We start from the raw sequence: 24,731 nt of genomic DNA, 5'->3' as shown, positions 1-24,731 counted from the left end.
CAATTTTTGCTTTCCTTTATAATGCTCAGATACAACTTTGTTCAAAAGTTTTTCTCTATACTCCAAGATATTAGTCTTAGACTAGATTTCTGAGAAAATTAGTGGGTCAAAGAATATACATATGTAAATATTTTTAAGATTATGGGTATATATGATCAAACTGTTTTCTGAAAGCACTGTAATATCTACATTCTCACCTGAAGCACATGAGAATAAGTGTTTCACAACATCCTCAACCTGGCTAAACGTGTGAAAAATGGCACAATTGCTATACTTTTATGTATTTCAAAAATCTTAACAGAATAATGTTTTTTTACAAGACTTTCCCCAATTATAAATACAACATATGTTCTTTGTAAAATAAAAAGACAACAAAACCCACAAAACATGTATGTTTATGTCTATCTTTATATCTAAATCTAGATTACCTACCTATCTACCTATCTATGAAAGAGAAAGTAAAAAATTCCCTGACATCTCATTAATCTAGTGATAGGTACTATTAGCATTGTGGTGATATTTTCTTTTGTCTTTTTCAACATGCCTTCCAAGATATTCTTGTGCCAACATCTGAACATGTAGGTGCAGTGGTGACAACTGAATCCCTTTAATAGCAAACTACACCACCATGCATTTTGAGGGTGGCCCCCGATACCGTATGTAGAGTCAGATGCATTTCTGTGTTCCTCCTTGCCCTCCCACCCTCCCCTCTTCCAATAAGGAATGGATCAAGAGCTGACCACACTACTGCAGGGTATGTAAATTTGGTGTCCTTTGTTCAAAGTTGATTTACAGGAGAGGCTGAATCTACATGGAGGAAGGGTGGAGATGGACACTGAGGGTAGCTTAACCTCTTCAATACTGTCTGGAGCAAATGATCTTTAGGCCAACTTTCATAGCCCATTCAACAGAGCGGGTCATCAAAGAATTCCTTCCAACCCCAAATATCACCTCCCTGAGAGGTATCCTAACATCCCCTTTCCTCCATCTTAGAATGTTTCCAGTGACACAGATTGTCCATCTGACACCCCTTAGTCTGTTTCTGCCTGTGATTTTGGTGTCCCTGAGGATCACACTGGGCATTTAGTCTATGCCCTCTGAAAGTGGCTACCCTGGGGCTGTAATTAGGGTGTTTCTAGACTGATTATACCCAATACTTGTACAAAGCAGGTAATAGCCTTCACAACATCAAATCTTACATGAACTAGATCCTTTAAAGCAGAAGAGAGCAGAATCCAGTCACCTCAGATGATTTAAGAAGACTCAAATGGCACTTCATTTGCCTCATGTCATTATGATGACGATATCTGATCTATTATTCAAACTGTATCTTAATACGTACCTTGTGTGAGTATCTTGGCATTTCTCTTCGATTATTTCAGCAACTGAGGGGCAGTAATCTTTGAGTTTTCCAATAACCTCCTGGAGTTTCTTCCAACTCCCTTCACTACTCTCAGCTTCATCTTGAAGAGACTAAGAGAACAGAGCAGGGAGGTTAGTTCCAGAACGGCCTGGCTACTTCCAAAGAAGGCAGCAGCTTTTCAGCACTTGTTGCTATTTCCCAACAATAACAACACTCAAACCTTAACAGGACTGGGATAAATGATTAGAAAGGTGAAGAAGAGAACAACTGAGAAGGCATTCTTTCATTTGAGACTAAAACTTTAAAAAGCATACACACACAAAAAAGCCCACCCAAACCCTTTAAGTTGAGAAATAATATGGACAGGAAAAATGAAGAAAAATTCAATGTATACTTTTACAAACTTTTGCTCATTTGGCTCATGTGAGCCATTTTGGAATTTCAAGTTATACTTATGATGCTGCTGTTTAAAATGTTTTGTGGGGAGTGCAAAAGCAAACACTGGAGATTTTCTGCCAATAATGCACTGTACAAAAATCTGGTTAATTTACCTGAAGGTTCTGCACCTGGCATGTCAAGGCCTCCAATGATAAAACCACAGGCTTGCTGTGTTCCATGCAGTACCAGAATCGGATTGTCATCGTACTCACTTCATCATAGAGTTTATCATAAATCTTCCACTCCTGTAAAACGGACTGCATGGAGGTTTTGAGCTCATTGACCTATATGAAAAGAGAAAACATATTTAGAAAATGAGTGAGAAGAGGCTCTCTCATCATTTTTTTTTCCCTAAGGACTCTACCATTGCACCCACCTTAGGCATTTCAAGTTGAGAGTACTGATGGAGCTTTAGTGATTAATTGAAGGTGGGAAGGGAAGGTCAATGAACAAAAAATATCAGAGAAGGCTAAGTTCTAGAACAGGTAATGGAAAAGAGCCCTGAGACCAGAAGGATCTGCAGGGAGAGAGTTTGGCCAAGAGAGTGACAGCCAGTGAAAGAACACTAAGAGAGGAATCAGAATTTGTGAGTGCACGTTCCAGGGACACCCTATTAGCTTTCTGACCTTGGGGAACTTATTTAACCTTGAGTCTGTTTCCTCATCATCAACAGAGAGATAATAGACAAAAACATAAATAGTGTCTATGAAAATGCTCTGAAAACTGAAAAGCATTATAAATGTAAAATGTTACCTGTGCTACCTGGCACTTGAGTCTGATTACTACTAGCAAGCAAGCATAAATTGAAACGAAACATACCTGGCCAAAACAATGGGCAAGTGCAAACTAGGAAGAAATGCAACAGTGAGCATATTTTATCTGTTAGTATGCTTCAATAATCATGAAAGGATGGAAGCTGAAGCACTTAAAGGATATCAGATACAACTGAGAATATATAAATATATATTTATATATATATTATATAAAGAACACTTATAACTCAAGAAAAAAAGGAAAAATAACCAAACTAAAAAGTGGACAAAGGATTGAATAGACATCTCTCTAAATATATACAAATGGGCAACTATACACTTAAAAAGATGCTCAATATTCACAGTCATTAAAGAAATGTAAACCAAGACCACAATGAGACATGATTTCATATCCACTAGGATGGCTATAAGCAAAGCGGATAATAACAAGTGTTGGCAAGAGAGTGGAAAAACTGGACCCCTCATACTTTGCTGGTGGGAATGTAAAATGGTGCAGCCACTAAAGAAAACAGTTTGGCAGTTCCTCAAAAAGTTAAATATAGTTACCATGCAACCCACCAATTCTATTCTTAGGTATATACCTAAGAGAATTAAAAGCATATGTTCACACAAAAACCTGTATACAAACGTTCACAGCAGCATGACTCATAATAGCCTAAAAGGGGAAACAACTCAAATGTCTATCAACAGATAACCTAAATGTGGTATATCCACACAATGGAATATTGTTCATCCATAAAAAGAAATGAAGTTCTGATACATGCTGTAATATTGATAATCTTCAAAACATGCTAAGTGAAAGAAGACAGAAAAGACTATTGTATGATTCCATTTATAGTTATGCATCGCTTAATGACAGAGATAAGTTCTGAGAAATGCATCATTAGGCGATTTCATCATTGTACAAACATCATAGTGTCCTTAAACAAACCTGGATGGTATAGCCTACTACACACCTAGGCTATATGGTACTAATCTTATGGGACCACTGTTTTACATGTGGTCAGTTGTTGACCAAAACATTGCTATGTGGCGCATGACTGTATATGAAATGTCCAGAATAGGCAAATTCATAGATAGAAAGTAGATGAGTGGTTGCCAGGGACTAAGGGAAGGGAGAAATGGGGAGTGATTGCTAATGGGTATGGGGGTTTCTTTGTGAGGTGATGAGACTGTTCTGGAATTGGATATGTGATGGTTGTTTATCTCTGTGAATATACTAAAAACCACTGAATTGTACACTCAAAAGGTGAGTTTTATGGTATGGGAATTATATCTCAATTTAAAATGAAGATCTGAGTAGAAATGGAGTGTGCTCACTATGTTGGCCAAACTGGACATCTTAGTTTGTAGGGTGATGTCGAGTTTTGGATGTAATTACACAGGCCTGCATTCAGGCCCTCTGTTCTCTGCTTAACAACTACAGAGGGCACTGCACATCCACCGTGATAAGGAGGCTTCCCCAAACCCTGCCCGAAACAGGGACAGAGGAAAAACAACCTGGGAGGCTAAAATGCTAGTCTCACATTGGCAATTATGGGGGCCAAATGTCTTTATAAGGACTGGATGGCTCAGAAAAAGAGCCAGAGTCATTAAGAAAGAATAAAAGAAAGGAAGGAAAAAAGGGAGGCAGGAAGGGCACTCCTCACAGATGTACCTCTCAGAAGCTTGGACCTATCTGGGTGGCAAGGATGATTCTGGTACAAAAGGGCCTACAGGCACACTGCTACACAAGGCACTGCCACGGTTCAGGCCGCATGGGCCTTCATGGCTTCCTCATATAAAGTTGGTGCAACTCCTGGTGCTCTTAAGGGTAGCCCCTTAGAATATTATAGCTCCACAAAAAGAAATGGGACATGTGGTTTGAGGGAGAGGATAAGAAACCCATTAAGTAAAATTCACAATGCTAGCGACAAGAAGAAAGAACATTCTCAAAATGTTAGAAATGGGATCCGCCAGTAGGGGAGCATTCACTGAGTGCAGTATATGCACTGCCACCAAGGTAGAAAGGAATGAGTAGGTATCACCATGCCTATTTTATAGACCAGGAAATTGAGGCTTAGAGAGGTTAAGTACCTGCCATGGGACAAAGTTAGAAAATGGTACTGTCAGGACCTTTATCTAGGTAGAGACTCAAAGCCCTTGTTCTTAAACACTAGGCTATGTTGACTTTGGAGAGCTTATGGATGCATGATCTAGGTCGTATCCCTCTGCATTAAAAAAAAAACAAAAAAGCTTTATTGAGATATAACTCACATTCCATACATCTCACCTATTTAAAGTGTACAATCATTATAATCAGTTTTAGACCATTTTCATCACTCCAAAGAGAAAGCCCATACTGATTAGCCACCACTCCTCATTCTTCCCCAGTCATTAATCTACTTTTTGTCTCTAGAGATTTGCCTATTCTGGGCATTTCACATAAATGGAACCATACAGTATATGGTCTTTTGTGACTGGCTTCTTTGACTTAGCATAATGTTTTCAAGGCCATCAATGTTGTAGCATCTATGGGCACTTCATTCCTTTTTATGCCTGACTAATATCCCATTATATGGATATGCCAGTTTTATTTATCCCTTTGTAAATTGATGGACATTTGGGTTGCTTTTACTTTTTGGCTATTATGAATCATGCTGCTATGAACATTCATGTTCAAGGTTTTAATGTAGACATATGTTTTCATTCCTCTTGGGTAGACACCTAGGAGTAGAATTGCTGAGTTATATGGCAACTCTGTTTAACCATTCAAGGACCCGTCAGACTGTTTTCCAAAGAAGCTGCACCATTTTTCATTCACCAGTGGTGTGTGAGGGTTTCAATGTCTCCATATCCTTGCTAACACTACTGTCTGTCTTTTTATTACAGCTATCGTAATAAGTGTGAAGTGGTATGTCATTGTGGTTTTGAATTGCATTTCCTTGATGATTAATGATATTGAGCATCTTTTCATGTGCTCATTGGCCATTGTTTATCTTCTTGAGAAATGTCTGTTCAGACCGTTTGCTCATTTTTTCTTTGGTTATTTGTCCTTTTATTACTGAGTTGTAGAAATTCTTTATCTATTCTACATACAAGTCCCTTAAATACGCAAATATTTTCTTCCATTCTGTGGTTTATCATTTCACTTTTTTGTGTCCTTTGAAACAAAGTGTTTAATTTTGATGAAGTCCAATTTATCTATTTTTTCTTTGGTTGCTTGTGCTTTTGGCGTCACATCTAGGAAACCATTACCTAATCCAAAGTCATGAAGATTTACGCCTATGTTTTCTTCTAAGACTTTTGTAGTTTTAGCTCTTTATATCTTTGATCTATTTTGAGTTAATTTTTGTATATGGTGTGAATGTAGAGGTCTAACTTCATTCTTTTGAATGTGGATATCCAGTTGTTCCAATACCATTTTTGAAAAAGACTATCCCCCCACCAGCGCCGACTGAATTGTCTTGGTATCCTTGTCAAAAATCAATTGACCATAGGGCTGGCCCCGTGGCCGAGTCGTTAAGTTCGCGTGCTCCACTGCAGGCGGCCCAGTGTTTCGTTGGTTCGAATCCTGGGCGCGGACATGGCACTGCTCATCAGACCACGCTGAGGCAGTGTCCCACATGCCACAACTAGAAGGACCCACAACGAAGAATATACAACTATGTACGGGGGGCTTTGGGGAGAAAAAGGAAAAAAAAAAAAATCTTTAAAAAAAAAAAATCAATTGACCATAAATGTGAGGATTTATTTCTGGACTCTCAATTCTATTCCATTTATCTATATGTCTATCTTTACGCTAGTGCAGATCTTCTTGACTTATGATGGTGTTATATCCCAATAAACCTGTCATAAGTTGAAAATATCGCTGTCAAAAATACAGTTAGGGGGCCAGCCCAGTGGCGCAGTGGTTAAGTTCGCACACTGTGCTTTGGCAGCCCGGGGTTTGCTGGTTTGGATCCCAGGTGTGGACCTTTGCACTGCTTATCAAGTCATGCTGTGGCAGGTGTCCCAAATACAAAGTACAGGAAGATGGGCAGAGATGTTAGCTCAGGGCTAATCTTCCTCAAAAAAAAAAAAAAAAATGCAGTTAATAAACCTAACCCACCAAAGATTATAGCTTAGCCTAGCCTACTTTAAATGTGCTCAGAACGCTTACATTAGCCTATAGTTGGGCAAAATCATCAAACACAAAGCCTATTTTATAATAGTGTTGAATATCTCATGTAATTATTGACTACTGTACTGAAAGTGAGAAACAGAATGGCTGTATAGGTGCAGAATGGTGGTAAGTCTAACGGTTGTTCACCCTCATGACTGCATGGCTGCTTGGGAGCTGCGACTTGCTGCGGCTGCCCAGCATCATAAGAGAGAAACCTACCACATATCGTTAGCCTGGGAAAAGATCACAATTCAAAATTCGAAGTTCAGTTTCTACTGAATGCGTATTGCTTTTCCACACCATCGTAAAGTAAAAAAATTATAAGTCGAATCATTGTAAGTCAGGGATGGTCTCTACTGTCTGCATGTTTTTTACATGCATTATCTCATTTAATCCTTTTTCCCCTCTACGTTTTTATTATATTGTAATTTAATTGTGTTGCAACGATCTGTTCAAGTGTCTTTCCTTCAGTAGCCTGTGAACTCTTTGAGGGTAGGACTCATTTACTGTCTTGTTGATCTATGTACCCTCAGCAGTGGGCATAGTGTCTCACAAAAGATATGTTTAACAAACGACTCAGACAAGATACATTAAGCTTATCTCTATTTTCCTGCCTGAGTTCTGGGAGAAGAATGAGGCTGAGGGTCGCCTATGGATTTCATTCACCGAGGTTATTCTCAATTCCCTCTTGGAACAAACGGTTGAAAGTAGATTTTACTAGATGACAAATAATCCACAGTAAGGACTCTCTAGGAAACATGGAGACACCTATAATTGGTTAGTATTTACAGTTTTCTCTCTTCCTTTGTGGGGAAACATCAAGATTGCAACGTCTACAGATGCCTGTTCTTTCTCTTTTGATGCTCTCCTCCTGGAAGGGGTAAAAGCAGACTTTGACATGCCTTTCATAAAATCATCCACACTCTTCCTCTGTACTTTCTCCTGGCCACATGCTATGTTTCTCCCCACCTCTGGACTTTTCCCTATGCTGACTATGCTTCCAGCTTAACAGAGGCTACAGGAGGCAGGATCACTCCGTCCCTGAGGGCCCTCTCTGCATGGGGGGAGTTGAGCCATTTCTCTGTAGCTGCTCCTGTACATGTGGCCAGGACACCATGCCAGATACTCTGCTGGGTTTGGTAGGTGGAGACATTTTTGTCTGTATGAGTACATTAGACAAAACAAAGATAACCAAATGGATTTCTAGCCCGCCAATGATGCTGAACCCGGGCTTTGCCTCTGATTATCCAGTGCAGAAAACCGAGATTTGAAATGCTTTTCTCTACTTCACTTCAGGATTCTTCTCAGCAACTGTTCAGTTTTTGGTCTGGAGTGAGTCTCCATGATTAAATAACAAATAAGATAAACAAAGGATATGTGAAGAGAAATAGTACAGTTCAGATGAATTCTAGTACCTGGTTGATAACACTGCTCCTCTTTTGAAATAATCCATCAATTCTGGATGCTGTATCTGCCAACAATGGCATTGTCCCACTTTCTGAAGTCAGGCAACTTTGTCTCAGCTCAGCCAGTGCTTTAGATTTAATTGCAAGTTGATTTTCTATATCCTGAAAGGGCAAGAGCCAAAGGTTTTCACATGCACAATATTATAAAATAATTAATAAGTTGTAAGAAACAAGAGTTAGCTCTTTTCAAGTAAAAATGCCATTAAGTATAAAATTAAATAAAACTATACTGAAGATATTTTAATAGTAAACTCAATTCCATTTTGACAATGATTTATTACAATGACTTTACAATATTAGAATATGAATTTTTACAATAATTCCAATTATTACATGGCTCTAGATTTTAGAAGAATCTAGGTAACAAGTCCTTATCACACACTACAGTAGAAAGAGTCCCAGAGACTTAGTCCCCATTCCACGTCCACCCTTTACAGGCGGTTTGACCAGGGATTAAGTCATCAAACCCCCAAGTTTGCCTTTTCTCCTCTGAAAAACAGTGACGATATCCTACGACATGCATGACAGCACTCAAGGGAAACCAGGGTGGCCTGCTGGGGGTGGTGTGGTACTGAGCTATGCAATATAGGCTTCCAGTCAGGAGCTATGCTGAATCCAAGGCGGCTGTGAGAATTCTCGAGTGGAAACGGCTAGTGGGTAGTTAGAATATGACCATTGGAAAAGATCTCTTATGGTGATGCTGCTGCTCACATATTATGCCCAGTATTATTCTGTGGCCTTCTAAGCAGAATTGGGGTCTGAGCTGACTTTCCACCCCCGACAATGAGTAGTGCCATACCTTCTGGAGTAGGTGCAAAAGCAGCACAACCTGTGCCATCTGCAGCTACGGGGACAACTGAAATGTTTTCAATAGGGAGCGAAACAATCAGAGCAGGGCTTAAGGGGGATTAATCCACATTTGGGTGAGGGCACCTCAAAGACTAAGTGACCTCACAAATGACAACTGAACAAAAAAAGGGCACGGTCAACAGCCTCAAGCCGAAATGTGACTTAGACAATGGTTCCAAGGGACAGGTGGTCCTCTTAGAACACATCACAAAGTAGGTAAAAGAAAATCATTTTCTTCTGAAGAAACAGAATGAAAGACTAAAAATAATGAAAACTTAGAGTAATTTTGTAAATATTGGGTAAATTAATGAAAAACACAAAAGTTGGAAAACATCTAAATCAAAATTCCCTTGGAATATTTTTTTCTCAGGAGTAACACTCAAGTCTCTTAAGAACAACAATAAGCATGAAAAGACCTTCTGTTTATCATAAAAAACAGCGTTTTGCAATTTTGTAAAGCCCATGGATGATTGTCTGTTTTACATAAGAAAGTAAGTACATAGGGGTTTGGAGGAGAACCCAAAGAAACTACAGCAGCTTGCCCCATTCCTTGGGGCACGAGTGGTGACTAAGCAGCATGATCAAGCCGCGTGGGACAGGTGCTGTGTGCCTTCTCACCTGACAGTCCAGGAGCATCTTCTGCACTGAGATCACATTTTCAGGTTTTTGTAAAGTTTTCAGTCTCTCCTCTTGCACCTCCATCCAGTTGTTCAAAATCTGTATTTTATTTTCATTCTCTGTGATACTCTCCAAAAGTTGTTCTAAATGTTGAAGCTACAAGTTGTAAATAAGAAAATAAAATTCTTACTTTAAACCACATGCTTTAAAATGTAAACGTCATGATGTGTCATTTTTAATAGGATAATTTTGTTTCATCTCAGATTTCTAATATTTTGCATAAAATTTCCCAATAACTTTGGGAATAAACAGCCATAAATCAGGAAACAGAATTAAAATCCCCTTTAAAAAAACCTAACATTTGATATAACAGTTAGCGTGCTAAGAAAGCTGGCTGTTTTGGAGTTCCATAATATCTGTACAAAATAAAATCATGTTGCTAACATTCAATATTTTTTCATTGCATTACCTATTGATCTATGTGAAGCTTAATAAAATTTTCTTTCCCCAGACTCTCTTCATTAGAGTCACTTTAAAATTAAGTCAATATCAAAAATCACAAAAACGTCATCAATTTAATAATTATTGCTTGTAATGTCTGATTCTTCTCATTTCTAATGCTTACAATTTTTATCAGGTTACAATCATAGCATACATAAAGTTTTAAACTCTTTTCCCAATGTCATAGGCACTTGCTGTGTCATGACATATGCCTTATATTAATTTAAAAGGCTGCCCAATATTTCATCAAATGGACACAGTATAATTTGATTAACTATTCCCATGTAGTTGGAAATTAAGGCATTCTACATTTTTCACCAGTATAAAAATGCTGAATTGAACGGTTTATGTGCAAATCTTTTCCTTTTTGGAGGACCATCTACTAAGATAAAGGTGTAAGAGGTGGAGCTCTGGCTTAAGAGATAAGGTGATTATCATGGTTCTGGAAATTTTCCCAATGTTTCCCAAAAGGGTATGTAGCCATTATCTGTAACGTATGAATGTGATGGCTTTAGGTTTTATGTTTATCTTACTGAATGAGAAAAATTTAATAAGTACAATGTTACATTAATGTTTATTTCAAATGTTTGATAACTGAAGTTGTAATCTTTCCATGTTTATTGGTTAACGATAATTCTCTCTTTTGTGAATTATCTGTTCATGTTCTCTGTCCATTCACGTACTTGAATCTCAATTGTATAACCCATTTGGATGCATCCTCTACACAGCAGAAATCAACCTATTGTCATTACCAATAATATATAAATATTAAATATTTTTCCAAGAATAAGTTTTCTTAATCTTTTCAGAGTCATGGAATGAAAAATCTACCACAAGGCCACATCTATTTTTCTTCCTTTTTATAATCTTTTCAAAGCTGAAATAGCTTTGCTGCCTTTGAACATCTACTTTCACAGAAAATGTCAAAATCTCTGGTCATTTCGTAGTCTCTCAGAATACTTGACATCTTAAATAAAATTTATCCTCTTCACTTGCCTAACTCAATTTCCCACTAAGAAATCTCAAAAAAATATAAGAACTATTTTCATACTCTCTTATATGTACCAATAGGAATGCTGAAACATAGGACTTAGAAAAGGGCTCTAACTGAGACGATTATCAGGCATAACTGGAAATTAACTATATGAATGTCTTTTCAAACTTTTCAGAAAGTTGTATTTTGCAAAAACCAATCATACATCAAACCATCACACATGAGCACACCTTTCTGTTTAGTGTTCCGTGTACCCGGTGCCATTGACGGTTCATCTCTCCCAGGTGCTCTGCAAACTCTGTTCTCTCATAGCGCTTACTTTCTACATCGCAGGTGCTTAACTGAAGTAATGACTGGTTAACAAAGTCAACTATCCATTGTTTAAAGTCCATTTCCATTCTAAACTCCTAAAACAAACAAACAAAACAAAATCAACCAACCAAAGCCTGGACTGAAGTAGGTTAGATGATCTGGAGTTCCTTTGGTGCACTCTAGGGGGCGCCAAGCCCCCATACATCAATCAAGGGGCACCTGTCTGTGCTGTGTTAACTCTACCCCGCAATCCTACCAGGTGTGTGCGCTATTTGAGTGGAGTGTCTTTTTGGGAATTCCACATGCTGGGGAACAGAGAGACTCACTGCTTTCAGACAGAAGTCGACGGCAGCACCATGTATGGTATAATAGCTGCATCAGCTGAAACAAAATAAGGACCAGAGACTGACAGAGGGTTCCCGTGAGAGGCTCAGAGAGCTACTGGAACTGAGAGCCATCCTGCAGGCTCATGGAAATGAAAGGAGGCGAAATCTGAAGTTAAGACTCTCCCAGAAAACCCAGGACACCTTTAAGGAACTTTGCCAGTTCAGGCAGCTTCTGTTCCTCTGGGGACCGTGTAGGCCTCCCAGTTTGGAGGACTTTAAGTTCTACAGCAATTCTAAACCCCTCAAGGCCAACACGTTTCTGTCAAGCCTGTCAAACCTTGCTGGGTTTCTCCTGGTGAGTTTTAGCAGCTCCTTTGGAGACATCTGGGGGGAAAACCCGGGGGTATGTCTAGGTTACTAGAGCCCGCAAGAATACGTACATGTGGACCCTTAAAGATTCTACTACTCACTGAAGCTAGGATGTGAGAGTATATAAAAATGAAATTCTCGCTAACGTGCTTTGTGATGAAGCCATTCATCTTCTGCCTACCAGAGGTTAGATCCATCAGCCCGTGAGATCTTTGAAAACAATGACCCGGGTCTTCATTCATCTCTGTGTTCCTAGTGGTGAACACATTGCTTGGCACACAATCAATGTTTGTGTGTGAGTTGTTAAACATTAATTAAAACTGCTTGAAATCAAATATGATGGAGCAGGCCACATTCATATCTGTTTATAGGATGTCGATTTATCTGTATGCACTCTCTTACTCAAAGAACATTTACTTAACACCTTTTGGATGCCAGGTATCAGGCTAGATGTGCCGTTTCAGGGAGGTGAAGGATAGCCTGTGTTCTCAAGAAGCTAAATCAAGGTGAAGAGACAGGCAAGCAAGCAAATAATTATAATACCCTATGACAGGACCTATTGATGGGACCCTGGAGACACCGAATCCCAAAAGTAAACTGGTCTAGCTGGGAGGGTCAGGGGTAGATTTTCAAATGAGGAGATACTTGAGCTGATGCTTGAAGGATGACCAAGAGGATTTCTACGACTAAAGCGGGGCACTGGAATTCCAGGCCGAAGGTGCAGCATGTACAAAACCATGAGCGGGGAGAGCACCAGAGGCAGCTGAAGGACTGCAAATCATTTGGTTCTGGCAGAGACCACAGTTTACATGGGGGAATGAAAATACGGGGCTGGAGAGGTAAAGAGGGGCGAGAGCCAATTAAAATCTTGGATTCTGTCCTGTGGTGACGGGAATCACCGAAGGAATCTAGGCAGAATATGAGCAAGTATACTAACTGCTCTCTCTAGAATCATCCATCACCCCATCCCTCACCCCTAGGATTAGTTTTTCAAAATTATATCCTACATGTTTCTGTTTAGTATTCCCCCTCTTACTGACTTGCCTTCTTATTTAATGAAAAGGTTTCCGGCTCTTTTTCTATGATTACCTTGTACTTCCGAAGAAGACTCTTAACTTGAGATGCAGAACTCAGTGAGTGCTCAGCATCTTCATCTGCAGTCTGACGTTCCACATTGTTCATCCAGCTAATCATTTCCGTGATTGCTTTACGAGACGGCAATTTCTCCATCTGAAGCTGCAAGGACAAAATGATTTCCATTTAATTACCTGCAGTTAACAAAACGATTCGGGGCATCATTAAAGATGATGCCTGATTTGATAAAAGGTCTTGCTACATAATTACGTAGGTTACTTACAAAAACAACCCAGCACTCGAGCTTAGAATAAGTGACCCCAAAACAATGACAATGACCTTCACATAAACTAACACAGTGGTGCAGATAAACTGAGAAATAAAGTAATTAAGCCTGATTTCTCTCTTAAGAAAGATCCCATTGGAGGAGAGTCCAGTAATTAAGACCTATATTCAGTCACGCCAGAGAAAAATAGGTAGTGTCAATGAAAATTACTGAGTCAGAGAAATAATTTTAAAGGAGTTGTGAGCTAACAAGTGAATGCTAATTCAAACGCTGGGTCTTTAAATACTGACCTGGTGAAGTTTTTCCTGAATGTCTGGAAGTTGAGTTATGAGCATTGTCCATTTTTGTTCAAACTGTGCTAAGGAAGCTCTCAGTGTAGCCGTGTCAGCTTCTTTCAGGTGAAGAAGTTGGTTCCCAGTACTTACAACTGCAGTCTTCAAGGAGGACTTCTCATCAAGTTCCTTTGAAAACTCCTAAAGGAAACAGTTTTAAAATTAAGCAACTTTCAAAATTTAAATCTAGCCAGAGTAACTAAGAGTCAGAATAACTGGGTAGAGTCTAAACTAAATAACTGAAGTCAACTCAAATAATAAATATTTGTATGTGTATTTGTAAATGTGCTCTTGCACATGTGCGCACACACACACACATTTTTCCTACTAAGTGTCAGGCACTGTTCCAGGCATCATATCTATGTATGGTGGGGAACAAGAGATGGAATTCCTACCCCTTGAGCAGTCTATAATCTAGTGGGTTAATATTTAAAAAAATAGACAAATCATCATTTCAACTTTAAAAAGAAACTAAAAAACACAAAGTTCACATTAAATGAACTAAATGCAACAAATTTTTAACGAAAATATCTAAATCTTTCCCGTGTACTTAGAGGTTTTTTCCAAGTATATTTTTAAATATTTACATTTTAATATCAAAGTGAGTAATCATAGCTACAAAATATGAAAAATAGAAAAAAAGAGAAAAGACTAAGGGAAAAGACTAAAAGGTTTCAAAAGTGTAATTTATATTACAGAACTAATACTTCCTTATCTTAAAACAACAGAAGAATAACATTTTAGTAGAAATACCGGTTCTGTATACAATAATGTAAGATCACGTATTTATTAACTTTAACCTTTATGAATTAATAATCCTGTGAGGCTTTTGGGGTGGGCAACGGAGTTATTTTCTGCATTTGTGAAACATGCCCCATGTCATATCAAGTTTTAAATTTATATATATTTTATAGGGTCAATTAAAAATATACTTTATCATCATTATAAGTGTATAAACGAAGAGAATAAACAAACAGTTTTACACTTCAAGAACACAGCTGTTGTTAGCCGAAGTCTTATCCCTTATTCACAAATGATTATGGAAACTATCACATCAACCCTGATATTTATTTCTGACTGGTGATTACAGGAGTGTATTCTGTTGCAACTTACCAAAAAATCGTTTATGTTGCTTCTGATTGTACCCAAGTCCTGAGACACACTGAGGGACTGCTCCTTCCAGTACTGCAGAGTTTGCTGAGAAGATTCCAGCCATTTGGTTAACTGACCGGAATCTCTGTTATAACTAATAGGAGCAAAGTGAGAGGAAGGAAATTAGAAACGCACTCCATTGATGATGCGCGTCATTGGCATAGTTTCTGCTTACTTTACTGTGTGTTCTCCTGTGTTGAGCAGCCCTATTACTCAGAGAATCATGATGTTTTTAAGGATTATACTGTTTTATCCCATGCCCCAAATCTGATGCTCCTGGTATTTTCTATGACTCTAGTATGACTAATCAAGAATAAAGAGACATTTTAAAGCCTAAAACATCTTTTTTAAAATTTCCTATTACTCCACATAAAAGTAAACCCATGGACAAAGACAGAGATTATTTCCATTCAGCAAATGTCCTCTACAGATTTATTTATAGTAAAAATATCACCAGCATTTATATAAGTTGTATAATAGCAAACTGCTATTGGCTGGATGCCAACATATCTATCTGATATGATGAAAATATCCAAGCAAAATGCTGTCCCTCTTGTAACTTTAAACTTCTAGGTTAAGACAGCCCCGAGAGGCGAGGATGAGAACGAGGTTTAAACATTCTGTTTTCTACCTTCCTCAAGGGGTTCATGATTAGATCAACTGAACAAAAATAATCCTCTGAAGAACTCCAGAGCCTTTTTCAAACTATTCTGTTAGCTAAAATTATTTAACTTTTTTAAATTTTAAAACTTTTGGGGACCGGCCCTCTGGCCGAGTGGCTCAAGTTCCCTGCACTCCACTTCAGTGGCCCAAGGTTTATGGGTTCGGATCCCAGGCACAGACCTGCTCCACTCATCAGCCATGCTGTGGAGGCATCCCACATCAAAAATAGAGGAAGATCGGCACAGATGTTAGCTCAGGGCTAATCTTCCCCAAGTGAAAAAAGAGGAGGATTAGCCACGGATATTAGCTCAGGGCAAATCTTCCTCACCAAAAAAAACAAAAAAGAAAAAACAAAAAACACACTTTTGGAAGAGGGTAGGAAAGAGCAACATCATGGTATAAAGGTTACATGCATAATTTTATAACATAATTCCTAGTTTCCATAGAACTGACTATATATTATCCTGAGTCTAGCAAACCAACATTAGAGACTCCAGACCCCATTTAGCCCAGAAGAGGGACCTAACTGTTTCAGATCGTCCAAGAAGAACCATATAGAGGGGGACGACATGTAAAATCGGGTGAGTGCAGAGTCCCTCTGTGGTCTTTCTCCACAACAAAATCTGACACCGATCAATCTCTGAGAAAACACACCTGAGCAGATGCCTGAGAAGCGTTTGTAGTCTGTGCAGTTCATGGTCAATTTTTTTGTTCAGGGACAACCACTGCTCCTCTAGCTTTGCCATCTGGCCCTCCAGCTCAGGACAGTTCACAGACGCCACCAGCTGTTTGCCTTCATTCAGAGTCTGATAAAGCCGAGCCTGCTTTTCATCGATGTTTCTTTTTATTTGCTAATAAAAGTCAAGTCATAGAATGAATTATTAAAAATGAAACCAGCCAATCCACTCCCAAATACTTCATTAATGAGCTACAGTAGAGGCTACTGAAGAAACGTGAACAGCTTCCTAATGCTCAAGACTCCACGGTCTCGCTGGACAAACAGGATGAACAGTTGACTGATCACCTCTCATGATGAGAGCATCTGACTAATGCATTTCCACGGCACAGATTCAGTGCTACAGACTTACATACGCCAACAAAACCCCAAAATTCACAGATTTAGATCTGATAGTTAATTCCTCCATCTAAAAACAAAAACCAAATTGGCAGTTTATGGGGTGCATTCAGCTTGCAGACAGGTTTCACGTGACCTGAAGATTATTCTGAAAACCAGGAAATTTTACACAGAAAGCAGCATTTCCTGTGACTCTGGGTAGAGTAGAAGAGCCAGCAACCTGGGTCAGCATTCTCACGTGGCAAAGACGTGAAGCAAGGAGCAGTGGCCTCCTTTAGAAGGGCCTGCTCTCTCTCCTCCTCCTCCTCCTCCACCGCAGTCCCTGCCACCCCTCCGACTGGAGACCCAGGCATTTCCACTCTCCTGCCCGGCACCTGCAAGCATTTTATGTTGTGACCTAGGTATGAAGGGGATAAACAGGCAAATATTTCTTTATGATATTTTAGACCCAAATAGTAGGGGAAAAACTCATTTCTAGAGTCTTCTGAACGTAAGGATTCAGCAGGGGGAAAGGAAGAGGACTTTAGAAGAATAGATTAAAACAGCACATCACTAATCCAACTTTGTGAAAAGAAAAATAAAATTCTTCAAAACTGCGAATATAATGACCCCCTATAGAGAATTCTGCCTAAAGGCAGTTGTCTTCCATTCGGGTTCGACTAATGACGCTTACCCTGACAGCTATTTAAATTTCATCTCAAAAAATAAATTATGATCCAAATAGAACTTTTGCTATTTTCCAATTAACTTAAGTTTTTTAAAGAACTACTAAAAAATTCTACTTCCAATGCCCTTTCCACCACGCCAATTTGTAACCCCTACTCCTGCCCGAGCCTGTAGGCTAAGCTAGAATAAAATGTTCAACATTAGTTAAAAAAAAAAAAAAGGTTCTAATTTTCTAAGCCTTCAGTGTGAGACACTTCGCCTTTTCAGTGTCTCTGAGAAGTTTTAATTTCCCCATTTTATATACAGGAGTCAGACTACATTGGTCACTCAGCCCACGAGGTGACAAGCCAGCATTTAAACAGGGTTTGTTCAACTCCAGAGGCCACATGACCAACGCCTAGGGTCCTCAGAAGTCCCCGCTCAAGATACACACTAACTTCTCTGTGGCACGGGAGGCTGAGAACGACCTGAAGGGGTCTGTACACAAGATGGGCTTTACAAGATATTTGTCTTCTTTTAGTCAAATGGCAAATTTATTTCAAAGTCTTAGAATAATTATTTCATTTTTTAAAATATTTCAAATTTAACAGAATCACAGGTCACATTTTAAGTATGGATACGGTCACTTTTGGGGAAATAATCAGGCTTATCTCAGGTTGGCTAACATGAACTGTTTCTTAATATAATGAGATTTAAAATGCTATGTTTTCAACTGTGTTCTTTCAGCCATTCAGATGGTACCTTCCGCATCTGTAGGCTAACAAAGAATTTAATAGCAGCTTCCCGCCCCCAGAGGATTCAGATTTATCTTCGAGTTAGGCTCAACATAATAAGACGGCAGAGGTCAACCGCAAGCTGTCCAGGCATCTAGAGAGCATCACCTCAGCATTCCAGCCTCTGGAAATGTTCCTTGTAGCTCAAATGCCTCTGGAGTGGCGTGGCCCTGGCAAGTATTTCACGCTTTCAATTTCTACCCAGTCTGTTCAGGCAACAGACATACTTTTGAAGTTTTAAAGTTGGTGTTGGATGACTACTTCTAGCTGAGCAGCTCAGATTCTGACCACATATTTTCTAAAGTGAAAACTAAGTATTTTAAGTTTCTGTTGAGAAGATTTAAAACTTGCTTTTGTCTCGCTGGTCATGTTCTCAATGTCATCAAAAATCATTTTAAGGTTTTATCTTTTCTATAGCCCAAAATTTGAGACACAGAGACTTTGATTATAACAGTACTAAATGTTACACAAGAAAAATTTTAACGTTTGAAGTCTTTTTATAAAGCTGGTGACGGGTAACAGATTATTTATTGCCTGTCTCATAGGCTATGTCGAATCAGGCCTTCGCTGTAATAATAAAACTAAACATATGTTTAGAGGCCCGTGGTTTGCAAGGTTCTTTCCATACTTCAGCTCATTTCCATACCCACTGACATCCACCTCCTGAGATGGGCAGAACTCTCTGGATTCTCGACATTCTCTAGATAAAGAAACAGAGGCTTAGGGACAGAAAGGTAACAAAGTGATAAGTGAGAGCCAGGACTCAAGCCAAGGACCTCGACCCCACGCCAGACATGGGGTTATGCTGAGGAGCTCACAGCCAATCTGCAGTTTCCCTGAATATACGTAACAGTGAGTTATGTGACGAACAATATTTCATTTCAATTCAAATCATTCACCTTCAAAGTCAAGCAATTTGATTGGAAAGAAAAACCACATAAGGTTCTACAGATCATGCCTTTGATGTCTTAAAGGGAGGCAAAATACCTGGTAAAATGAAATCCTTTCTGCTAATCTTTCCTCTGTCTCCTCCACCAAACTCACAGAGGGCAACGTAGATACAAGCATTTCCAGGTCCTTTTCAAGAGATGCATAGTTTTCATCAAATTCTTCCCATTTCTAGAGAATCAAGAACATAAAATCACTGGGGCCCCTTTTCTAGATTAGTTCCAGACCATGACAAAATTAATCAGAAACAGAAATGAGCTCTGAGACCACACAAAATGGAAGTGCAGATTTCTAGGGCTTCTGTGAGGTACAACCCCGCCTGGTAACAGCTCAGTGTCTAATGGGAAACAATTCCATTGCCGTTGTGGAGAAGGTTTTAAGAAACCCACTGGGCATTAGTGTTTTATGCTTGCCTCGTCATATCGAGTAGGGACTAACAGGATTAAGTTAAAGTGATACGCTTAGCATGAACCTCTGTGGAGGCCTCAGAGCCGTAGGAGAGCCCTTCTTTCATCCGGAAAGGAAGGGCCAACTCTTAAAGCCTCTCTCAACAGAAGCACCTGTCAGGCTGCTTCCGCCCTCCCTACCCCAATGCCCCGTCCACTGAAAATCACTCTACCGTGCTGCACGCACACGATTCCACTGTTTGAGGAGTGTGGGCTCACACTTCATCGGGGGAGTGCTGCTGCCTTAGCCTGAGCCTTGCCTCATCCTAGCTCTCCATTTCCACAGAAGCCCACGGCGAGGGTCTCAGCACACGACAGAGCTGACTTACGGACACAAGAAATACTAAGGCGGGAAAATAACCACCTTACTGATTCTCATAACTACTGAAATAGTGGGTCACCTGGCTATTAGGGGCACTCACGGGGCTCAAGGAGTCTTTTTTTATTTCAATACCATGAAATAGTACTATAAATATCAATTTGACACACTAACTAGGAAATTAATTTTATTAGCTAAAAAAACCCATTTCATATTATCACATTATAAAGTTGAATATTTCCTTCACGGGCTAACATTCGCTGTGATAAAAAGTTAAAGGGGGAAACCTTAACACTGAGAAAGAGCTTTACACAAATTTAATTTTTTTTCTTTGAACTGGGACAAGACTGTCATGAATCTACTTCAACATCATCATGTGGACCTGTCTCCTTTGGGAAGTACCATTTCTGAACCACTATTTTATCCAAGCGATCTCATTCAAGGTCTCAAAGTGCTTTCCATTTTGTTTATTTGTACACAAACCCAGAAAGTAGAAAGATGCTGTGCCATCCGTAATTTTCATAGAAGTCTCAGCTGCTACTTCACTCAGGGAATAGCAGTCAGAACTAGAACAGGGTTCCACATTCCTCATTGTTAGCTCCTTGTGCCTACTGCTTAACGATAATTAGATACTTCTTTTTGACACCTGGAGGTGGTGGCTGAAAATTCGGAATTCCCAGCTTAAGTACAAAGTTTATACTAGCCAAATACCTGTAACAAACTCTGCAGCTTTATCCCATATTGGTGTGACTTTTCTTCTAGCAATTTAACTTCTTTTACTTGTTCTGCCCAAGATGTCTCTTTCTTTTGCAATAAAGAAGGAAGCATTTTGTTGGAGTATGTCTGGATCAACAGCATGCCAGCAACAAGCTTCTGGAAAAAAAGCTGTAAAATGGAGAAGGTTTTAATATTTATTTATTTTTACATTGTGAAAATCTTAAAAACCAACTTACTTCAACGTTTTATACTGTTATATCTGTTTTTTAATCCAAAATCCAAAAGCACAGCCATGTACAGTCAAATATATGAGAAAACAAAAATTTCCAGTGAGATCTCCCTAAATCAGTTATTCTGAGTTTTAAGAAACTTTACAAAAAGGTAGATACTGACGTGGCCGAGGAATTTCAAGACACTAAGTTGGGTGGATAGATGTGTGAGCCAAGAAGCCACGCATCCAGTAGCTGGGGGTTCCTAAACCCTGGCTCTAACTTCTACTCAATACAAAGGCTAAATAAAGGGAATTTATTGACGAGGTCTATTGGGATCCTGGTATGTAAAAACTCCCAGAATAGCACTTTAAGAACCTTTAAAGAGGAAGGCTTTCCTTCATACATTCTTCTCCATTTAGAGTCAGCTGCCCCCAGTAGTTATGTGGAGGAACTTCTTATGTGAGTCTCTTCTCCTATTCCTTGAAAAGGATAGAAGGGTTTATAGAAGCATTTAGCATAGGGCTTGACACACTGTAAGTTTCAATTAATATATTTTATCCTCTTCTCCTCCATTCTTTATACAGTATTTATGTTTGAATTTCTTAGGAGAAGGTCCACTTATCAAAGGCCTAGACTTCAGCTTGTTGAAGGTAGGAACTCTGTCTTATACAGTTTTTATCATCAGCACTTAAATTACTGCATATCTTTAGTTGATGATCATGAGGTTTTTGTTTAATGAAATAATGGGAAACTAAAGGATTTACTGAGGCATTACACTAGATATACATTTATATATTTAAATAGGTATTTCCTTTGATCTCTGTTCTCAGGAAAGCCTTTCCCAACTTACTGAATTCAATTTCCTCTATTAAATGCTCTGAAAGCATGTATCTTAATTTTAATTTTAAATTTGTTTAAATGACTCCTTGATAAATATGTCTTCTCTATCGGCTGAAAGCTCCATAAATGTAAGGAACTGTGTCTGTTTTCACTCACAATCATATTCTTAGATTTAGCATAGTTCCTTGTACACAGTGAGCACTCTGAGAGATGTTTGCTAAAAGATGAACAAATGAGGGACTAGCCCTGTGGTTAAGTTTGGCATGTTCCACTTTGGCGGACTGGGTTCGGTTCCTGGGAATGGACCTACACCACTTGTCAGCCTCCATGCTGTGATAGCAACCCATATACAAAATAGAGGAAGAGTGGCATGGATGTTAGTTCAGGGCAAACCTTCCTCAGCAAAAAAAAAAAAAAAAGAAAAGAAAAAGAAAAAAATAAGAACGAACGATGTATATTTCACCAAGGAAGAAAGTGGATGCTCTGTTCACACACAGGAAAATTCAGTCTATGAAAAGGTGACCTGACCCATGTGTCTTACCTTGTGGTTTTGTATTTGAGCCTGTAAGGCAACTTTACTTTTGGTTTGTTGTAAGTGGCCATGAGCAAGCTTTTCCTTTCCGATATTCACTAGTTCCACCATGCCTTGCAACAAAGCATCTTGCTGGCTCTCAGTGACGAAAGGGCTGCTGAGTTCCGTGTACCTGGCTCTCAGGATTCCCCACATACTGTCAAGTACATCCTGAAAGGAAAGAGTAAGTGTGCGCAAAAATGTTCATCCAACCATGAAAATAACCCAAATGAAGAACAAATCTAAACTCCCTTGGGGGAAGAAAAAAGTCTTACTCCTTATAATCATAGTAATTCACTGATTGAATGTTTTCTGCTCAGACATACCTCTAATTTGTAAACCTCTTGAAGTAAAACATAAGGTAAATGAAGACTCTCCCCTTCGTCTCTTAGTTTTGCAACTCGGCTCTCGGAGTTCTGCAGCTCCACTGTATACGCATCTGCTTTCTAAGGTGAGAGACAATACAAAAGAGTAAAACCTTTTAATAAATTAGAGAAGGGTATATATTCATGTAAAATGACTTAAACAGTACAGGAAAGAATTAAGGGAAAAATGCAAGTCCAGCTTTCCCCACCCCAACCCCGCCCCCGCCACCTCCAGCTCTTCCCAGAGATGCACAGTCAACAGCATGTCCATAATGCCTTTCAGGCATGTACCAGGAGATCCAGGCACATCCTTACACTCATTGCCTTGCACACATCATTCTGTTCCACAGTGTGCACTCCTCACTTATCAGCCCCTCAGCATCTCTTCAAATCAGTACAAACTTATATGGCTCCTTTTAAACAGGCACATAGCATGCCATTGTATGGAGGCACACTGCTTTAGTAACAGTCGGCTCTCAATGGACTTTGGGGCTATTAAACAGTTTTTAATTCAAGCAGTGCTGCCAGGTCCATCCTTGAATATTTATATGATTATTTATCTTTATGCACTTGTCTTACTCCCTTACAATAAGTGCATATCCAGCACCTAGAGCAGCATCTGAACATAGTAGGTCCTCAATTAATACTTAAATAAATGAAGTGAAAATGCTGCTGGATGGAAGAGTATTTATGCTTAAAATTATAATCTATAGCCAAGTGGTCCCTGAAGCTGACCAGTCAGCATTCCTACTAAGAGGTGAGGGTCTCCTTTCCCAACACCCTTACCAACACTGCACAAGCTCAAACTCTTGCCTAGTTGATATGCAACAATGGTCTTTTTTGTTTTAATTTACACTTCATCAAGTACCACTCAAGAGATATTTTTAAAGGTCAACATAAATAGTTTTCATTCTTATTTATTTACTTAAGCCTTGCCACTGCTCACAGAGGGAAATGGTTCAGAAACACAGCTTATATACACGACTCTTTGGTCCAAGGGCCGGCCAGTTGGAATTATTTTCATTTGATTACCTGAAGCTGCTCATCAATACTCTGGCCACTGATCTCATTCAAAGACTGTTGTAAAGATGCTTTATTCTTAATAAGTTGATCATATAATCGCTTTATTTCATTCTGTACAAAAAGATAAATGCAGGAAGCAGGAAACTGAGAATCTCATTTAGGCCTTCAATACCTTTTTGAAAATTAATTATCCTTTCATTTTTGTGCTATCAGAAATTTCAAACATATACAAAAATAGAGGAATCCCTGCATTACCATCACGCAGCTTTAACAATGATTGATTTGTGGCTGGTTGTCTCTCTGCACCCTCCCCTGAGCTTTCTTGACTGTACCTAACCTCCCTTCCCTCAGATTATTTTGAAGCAAATCCCAGATATCATATTATTTTATCAGTATGTTTCAGTATGTATCTCTAAAAGACAAAGATTTCTCTTTCAAAATTCTACAAATCAATAATAATTCCTTAGTATTATTAATACTAGACAGAGTTCACATTTCTCTAATTGCCTGTAATTTTCTTTTTTGGTTTATTTGAATTGGGATCTAAATGAGGTCCAATAGGTTGCAATGGATTAATATGTGTCTTCAGTCTCTTATAATCTGCAGGCTCCCCGACCCCCTCTCTTCTTCATTTCTTGGATTTTTTTAGGGGGGAGGGGAAACGAGTTCTTTATTCTCTCCAGCTTCCCACTGTTTGTACTTGGCTGACTGCACTCCCACGGAGCTGCTTAACAGGTCCTTCTTCCCTGGTGCCTATTGTACTTGGATTCTAGAGGCTGGATCAAATTCAGGTTTGATTTGATGGGCAAGACTCCTTCATAAGTGGTGTCGTGTTTCATTTCTTTTTCATGAGATAATTTTAGTAGCTTCCTGACTAGTCCACCTGCTCAGGTCTCTCTTCCAATCCCCATAGACAACTGCCAATGACTCTACCTGAGACACACACAGACTGCCACTCCTTTGCTGAAAAACTTTATTGGCTCCCTCTCATCTAGAAATCCTCCCCTATGACACTCATTAAGTGGCTGAGTGTAATACAGAAATATTACTTTAGCTCATCCTAACAAATTCATACCCAAGACTTTGGAAAGGGCATTGCTTTCAAATGGTCTCCAA

General features: G+C 39.1%; 1 protein-coding gene across 11 annotated transcripts in view; it reads right to left on the bottom strand.

Moving 5' to 3' along the window:
* Window positions 1-24,731, bottom strand: part of SYNE2 (spectrin repeat containing nuclear envelope protein 2) — a 298,118-nt gene that overhangs the window by 56,970 nt on the left and 216,417 nt on the right. For all 11 annotated transcript variants that reach the window (XM_070513755.1, XM_070513754.1, XM_070513759.1 and 8 more), the window contains 14 exons: window positions 23,625-23,726; window positions 22,554-22,673; window positions 22,198-22,398; window positions 20,599-20,772; window positions 19,162-19,293; window positions 16,315-16,511; window positions 14,959-15,091; window positions 13,804-13,986; window positions 13,243-13,389; window positions 11,377-11,553; window positions 9,652-9,807; window positions 8,134-8,286; window positions 1,915-2,085; window positions 1,343-1,473 (listed from right to left, as the gene is read on the bottom strand). In XM_070513755.1, the coding sequence (XP_070369856.1) occupies window positions 1,343-1,473; window positions 1,915-2,085; window positions 8,134-8,286; window positions 9,652-9,807; window positions 11,377-11,553; window positions 13,243-13,389; window positions 13,804-13,986; window positions 14,959-15,091; window positions 16,315-16,511; window positions 19,162-19,293; window positions 20,599-20,772; window positions 22,198-22,398; window positions 22,554-22,673; window positions 23,625-23,726 (2,177 nt within the window). The remainder of the gene's footprint in view (window positions 1-1,342; window positions 1,474-1,914; window positions 2,086-8,133; window positions 8,287-9,651; window positions 9,808-11,376; window positions 11,554-13,242; window positions 13,390-13,803; window positions 13,987-14,958; window positions 15,092-16,314; window positions 16,512-19,161; window positions 19,294-20,598; window positions 20,773-22,197; window positions 22,399-22,553; window positions 22,674-23,624; window positions 23,727-24,731) is intronic.

Source organism: Equus asinus, chromosome 7 (assembly GCF_041296235.1).
Source record: "Equus asinus isolate D_3611 breed Donkey chromosome 7, EquAss-T2T_v2, whole genome shotgun sequence".
NCBI lineage: Eukaryota > Metazoa > Chordata > Mammalia > Perissodactyla > Equidae > Equus > Equus asinus.
This window is presented reverse-complemented; position numbering and strand designations above follow the sequence as displayed.